Source organism: Corvus brachyrhynchos, unplaced genomic scaffold, assembly GCF_000691975.1.
Source record: "Corvus brachyrhynchos isolate BGI_N302 unplaced genomic scaffold, ASM69197v1 scaffold72, whole genome shotgun sequence".
NCBI lineage: Eukaryota > Metazoa > Chordata > Aves > Passeriformes > Corvidae > Corvus > Corvus brachyrhynchos.
In genome coordinates, this window is record NW_008236763.1 from 921,829 (window position 1) to 927,981 (window position 6,153).

The 6,153-nt window shown below is 50.4% G+C and overlaps 1 protein-coding gene across 1 annotated transcript in view; it reads right to left on the reverse strand.

The window, feature by feature from the left end:
- The window catches only part of ANKS1A (ankyrin repeat and sterile alpha motif domain containing 1A), a 56,567-nt gene that overhangs the window by 37,338 nt on the left and 13,076 nt on the right, over positions 1 to 6,153 (reverse strand). Inside the window, 1 exon segment of the mRNA XM_017727206.1 lies at positions 3,193 to 3,310. Within this exon segment, the coding sequence (XP_017582695.1) occupies positions 3,193 to 3,310 (118 nt within the window).

Here is a 6,153-nt window from a genome sequence, read left to right on the forward strand (position 1 = left end):
CTCGACTGGATTTCTTTCCATATTTATCAACAGCAGGATTTGTCTCACGACCCTGGATTAGGAGAATGAAGCTGTTACTGCAGCTGCTGCTTGCTCAAGCTCCCCAACCTTAAAATTAGTGAGGGCATACAGCAGCCTCTGACTTGCACATGGAAAAGGCTCCCCATGTTACATCATGCCAGAATTTGTCAAGTGAGGAGCAGGCAAATCTCCCTCCTGTGAAACAGAAGGCCAGAGGAGGAAGCTGGCCTTGAGGGGTGCAAAAGTAACCTTCACTTGCAGCAGAACTGAAACACAGGCTCATTCCACAGCCAGCTACCGTGCGTGGAACCCAGCTGAGGATGGCACACTCCTGTGTTAACCTCACCAAGCTCAGTCATTCCAGGCAGAGTTTATCCACCTGAACTTGTGCTCTTTTTGTACTCCCCTCTCCAGAAAGGGCAATGAGACACTGTCCTGCTTAGAGAGATCAATAATGTGACTCTGCACAACACTACGACAGCAGAAACACAGGCTTGGACTTGGGATATGGGACAGGGGTCTGTCCTATGTCCACAATAACACCACGTGAGGACATGTAGGCTGTGGGTTTGTGCTGTCCTTCATCTCACAGCAAACCAAGAGCTGTCCCCAAACCTTTGCCTGCAATATCCCAGTGTCCCCACAGAACCCCCACAGCAATGTCCACCCCGCTGTTTCAGCAGCCATATTCTGGCTTTCAGAAAAGAGTTTCTTTCAATCTCTCTGCAGTGCATTCTGACTTTATTGCTGGTTCATTCCAGCTCTCTGGTTTGCAGCACAGTCACACTGTGCTGGATGAACCAGTATAACCACAAAGAAAATCTCTAACAGGAGGAAGGGCAAAGTGGGGACTTCAAGCTGGACTTGCTACAGAAGCAGCACAGAATAACCTCAACAAGTATCAGTTTGTAATAACTACCAAAAGGCACCAAGTCAGTCCTACCTGCAGGTGGTCACTGCTGACAACCCCTGGGGGTGACTCCTGAGAAGCCAGACAGACCAAAACTCAAAGTCTTTTCAGCCTCCATTAGGTCTCTCTGGAGGGAGCAGGAGCTGAGAAGCCTCCTCCTGGTCACTCCACACACATTCCTCCTCTCTTGCCTTATTTTCACACCCTGTTACAGGGCTTGAGAGCCCTGACTTCACGCATGTGACTGCACACCAGAGTGGATGGGAGAGCATTTGGCTTAAACCACTTCTGATACTCTGCCCAAAACATGAGCCAACTTCTCCCAGTGCATGTGACAGGGAGCTGCTCTAACACACACAAAGGCCACCAAAGCCAGCGGATAATGCCACATTCATCTGCTCCCTGGACACAGGACAACTGGCAGCCAGAGGAACAAAAGCAGCTATCACAGATGAAAGGCACCATTAAACCCGCGTGCCTGAAATTCAGCCTTTCCGCTGCCCTGAAACGCCCTTTCAACAGCCACAAGAACCCGAGCCCTCCTCTCCTGACCAAAGGCCCCTCCAGAACGCATCCAGAAGGCCAGACCCTCAGATTGGGAGCCAAGAAGCAGTTCAAAGCCATGCCTCAGCCCGTTCCGTGTCTTGGGATTGAGCTGCTGCATTTGATACTCCAGGACCCTTCCGACCCAGAGGTGGGAAAATTCTCCAACACCCCAACTAGGCTTCAGTCTCTCCCTCAACTCTTGTTTAACTCTGCCACTCCCTAAATTTATCTCCTCCCCCCACCATCAGCCACAGTGCTGACTGCATTTAAAGAATGGGGAAGTCAGGGAAGATGAGGAAAAACTCAACTGCATCCTTGGATTTCTCCCACTGTAACAGTGGGAAGGACTCCAGGCTTGTTACCAACACAGCAACACTTTCCACAGAGTGTAAACCATCAAGTCACAGCTTTGATCTTTCCAACTGTACATTAAAAGATGGGACTCTGCTCTGGAACCATAAAAGGATCCCTAAAGATCTTCCTGCAACCTCTCCTGTCTTCAGGTGTTCAGGGGAAGAGATTTGCATCAAGAACACGCAGCTACGTTACTCTGAGGTTTCATTTTAAGCTGACACATAATTAGGACACACCTCCACTCTTACCAATCAAGCCTGGACACAGCAGCCAGGGGAAGGAGTGGAGCAGCTGGAATAGCTCGTGCCTGAATAACCAGCAATAGCTGCCCACTGATGAAAGCCTGAAAGCCCTGGCTCAGTGGCTGTTGCCCAAGGACTGTTTCTGGCCCAGACTGCAAAGCACCAACCTGAAAAGCTTCCAAGTTTTGCCTCTGGCAGTGAGGGGCTTTGGCAAGTGCTGGTGGGAACATAATGACCTCTTGTGCCACCCTGGAGCAGCCAGGAGAGCAGCAGGACTCAAGCAATGAGAGCTATCATGCTGCAAGGAGGGGAAAAAAGCTGCAGGTCTGACAATGCAGTCAATGAGGCATCACCTCAAGTCCTCATTAGCCCTGTCCATCCTCAAAGAGAGAGGGGTTCCAATGTGAGAATCCAAACTAAATCCACCCAAATTCCTGCTCAGGACTTCTGAATAAAGCGGAAATTTTTTCCCTTTAAACAAATCTTTTGTTGTTATTGTTGAAGGAAAGCCAAAAAGCCAACAACAGCCAAACACAAGAGACAAGGTGTTCCCAGATGCTTTGTAAAGCATGAAGGTCCTTCCGGGGGAGGAAAGACTGCCTTGATATTAACCTGTGTACCCCATGGATCTCAGTCAGTTCTTGCTCTACACATTTTTGTTTTCCTCCTCTGTTAGTTTCCATCTCAAATTAGCTCTAACACAGAGCAGGATGTTGATTTTACAGCAGGATAGCAGAAACCTGCAGCGCCAGCTGGATGGAGAACACGGCTCACTGGAACACTGATGTTGCTCATCTTCCCTGGAACAACACTGCACAGCCTCCAGCCTCTCACCCTCTGCCTTTGCTTGGCCAGGCACGAGATTTGGGCATTTCTGAGGTCCCAGAGCGGATCCTTGCAATCTCTGAACTGTCCCACGGTGGAGCTGCCCTTCCTCCGCGTACGCTCTGTACGGGAACGCTCAGAGCTCTCCTTTACAGAGAGATTACCAGGAAACACAACAATCACCCTCCAGCCCCCACCCAGCAGAGACTTTCATTGTTCCACTTGCCCTCTGCCCCCCATGTTTTCCTGAAGTGCATGCAAGCAAACAGCTCTGCTTCTTGGATGGTCACTCACCTTTTGTTTTCCTGTCCACTGCAACCGGCTTTTTAGTTTCTGCTGTAAGCAACAGCTCGTAGGGGTGCTCCTCTTCCTCAGCTCCACTTCCCCTGCTCTTCCCCCGGGCAGCAGAGGCCTAATGAAGAACAGCACAATGTGGTGCTCTGCAAAGCAATGCTTTGTCCCAGCATAAACCCCACAGCTCCTATGCCATGGGTTAAGCAAAGAATTGGCAGAAGCCAATTCACTGTGGAGTGTGAGCCAAAATGGAATATTCCCCTTTGGGTTTTTTTAACCCCCTCAAAAAAACCCCACCCAAACCCTGTTAACTTTTAGTATTTCAGGCTGCTGACAGCTTTCCAGCACTGACCAACTGTGCGAGGGCTGCAGACAGCCTGGAGGGGGAAAAGAGCTGAGACCGTTATTCCGGTTCATCCCAACTCAGACTCGCTGTTGCTATTGGAATTTGCATCGTCATTCACTTTTTAGCTGCCAGCCCTATTAGGACAGGGCTGAAAAGAACAAAAGCCCAAATCCCTGCCACCCTCTCAGGCATCTCAGAGCCACATTTCTGACCTCAGGATGTACGGCATATTCAGAACTGAAGAGCCCTCAGGCAGCACTGTATGAACTCAGTTTAACTTCAGGATGTGCAGCAGCGATTGCGCTCAATTAAATCCCCAAAGCCTCTACTTAGAGCTGGTTTGTAACCCTGGCAGACTCTCCCTCAGCTGTTCCATGTGCCGGGACGAGGTTTTGGTGTAGGATCCAGATGAGTCTTGCTGCAGACTCACACATGTTGGTCTGCATCAATGCCAAGGATGACAGGCACTGGATGCCCTCGTGTGCCATCCCAGGGCTGAAGGGGCTAAACTGGCCACCAGGGCACCCTGCTGGCTAAGTTGGCTGCCTTTCAGCACCATCTCCTGGCCAGACCCCGGCAGGTTGATGCAGCCTTGTCCTAGGAGCTCAACATGATCCAGGAAAGCACCCTAAGAGGCTCCAAGAGAAAATTGTGAATGCCCTGGAAGTGTTCAAGGCCAGGTTGGACGGGGCTTGCAGCAACCTGGTCAACTGGAAGGTGTCCCTGCCCATGACAAGGGGTTGGAACTGGATGATCTTTAAGGTCCCTTCCAGCCCAAACCATTCTGTGACCCCATGTGTGACTATATCCAACCACAGTGGGGCAAACCCAAGCCAGAAAGCAAACAATCCCTACATGCTGCCAGGACAGGGAAGAACAGGTCTGAACAAAACCTGCTCCCAGGGAGGGCTCCTACTGCTCAGCCCCCTGGACCCACCACTGCCTTGCCAACAGAGCACACTCCACCTCCTGCTTCTCCCCAAAGTGGAAAGCACCAGAGCTGCTCCAAGGGCAAACTGGTACCTACCTGACTGCAACCCAGCCAGGAGCTCTGGAAGCTTAAGGAGTCTTGGAGAGGCACCCAAGAGTCAGCAGCACAGACAGGACTCTGACATCCACGTGCTGCTCTGCACAAACCCAGCTGGCTTTTGAAGTGACTTTCCCAATGGGAGGAAACGGGCCATGTCCGGCATGGGAAGTATTTATTCTACCTGCTCTGAGCAGGAGCTGCCAGGCAAACCTGCTCCTTTTCCAGGTGAAGGAGCTCATAATGAGCAAATAAGGGAAAAAATTCTGACCAGATGGTGGCACAAAACCATCACACCAGAACAGCGGGTAACAGGTTCCTGCCAGTGATCTTGGAAAAATCCTGCCCAGCAGCAGCCTGTTAGCACAGCAGCAGCCTGGACCTTCAGCCAGGCTCTGGTGCTCTCCTGACACTCCTGTGGATGATGATTCCTGTACTGTCCTCCTTAAATGCATCAAAGGCAGGAGCTCTCCAGCAGCACACAGTTCCTGGTTTCTGCTTTGTGAACTTTCACAGGCCTGGTGACACTGGATTTTCTCTCGCTCTCATCCTTCCAAGCTCTAAATAGCTTCAGGTTCAAATTCACTCAAAACAAAGACCATTGCTGGAGAACCCTGCTTGCTCTGTGGGCTCGGTGACCAGGAGCAACACCACCAAGCAAAGCTTTCTTTCAATTCAGCTTTCAGTTCTTCAGCCATGTTGTCTGCATGTATAAATGTTCATTGCTAGCAAAGCCCAAAAATAAGATGCTGTGAATAACGAGGATGCTCTTTAAGGTGTACTTAATCCACAGCAGAGGACTTTGAAACACTTTTTAAAGGGTAACTCATCTCTTCCTCTCTTCTCCCTCCCCAGAGCTGCAGACCAAACTCCTGGAGCCAACGTGGCGCCTTGTCCTTGATCTGCACTTCCCTTCCGGAGACAAGCAGTAAACAACTGGAACTGAAGTTTAATTTGACAGTGCAGACTCTTACTCAGCTCCAAACCCAGAAGGTTTCTGCAGATAGTGAAAGGCACCACTCAAGCACCTCCAAACAATCAGCTCTTTTGCCTGTTTGTACCAACGTTTTTCCATGATGATGAAAGTGAAGTTTCTTGTTTACGCTCATCTGTTTTGACTGATAGCCCCAGCTTGGCAAGGAATAAAAAGACTACTTTGGAAAACTAGAGCTTGGCCCAACCCCAGAATACTCAATGACTAAGTGTCCTGACTCCAGTGGGAGAGTGGGGCTGGAGGGTGGCAGATTGGGATGCTGCAGCAGAATGTTTACAGCATTCCCGGAGCATGTGCACGCCTGCCCGGCCCAGGGAGAGCACACTCTGAGGTGATAAAAGATGGGCAAGAGTCAGAAAAGCAGAGCAGGCCAGGAGCAGCAAGCAAAGGAAAAGGATCAGCCCCAAACTCCTCACCAGTATGTCCAAAGGGTCATTTCCAGGCAGCCACATGCTGCCTGTAAGTTTTGTCACTGAAGTTGGTCACATATCAAGGTCTCCCCAGCGAGTCACTCTGCCATTTGCCAGCAAGATTCCCTTTAATGGATTGTGCTTCCAAAGCCATTAAAGGCAGGACAACACAGCAGGTGTTTGG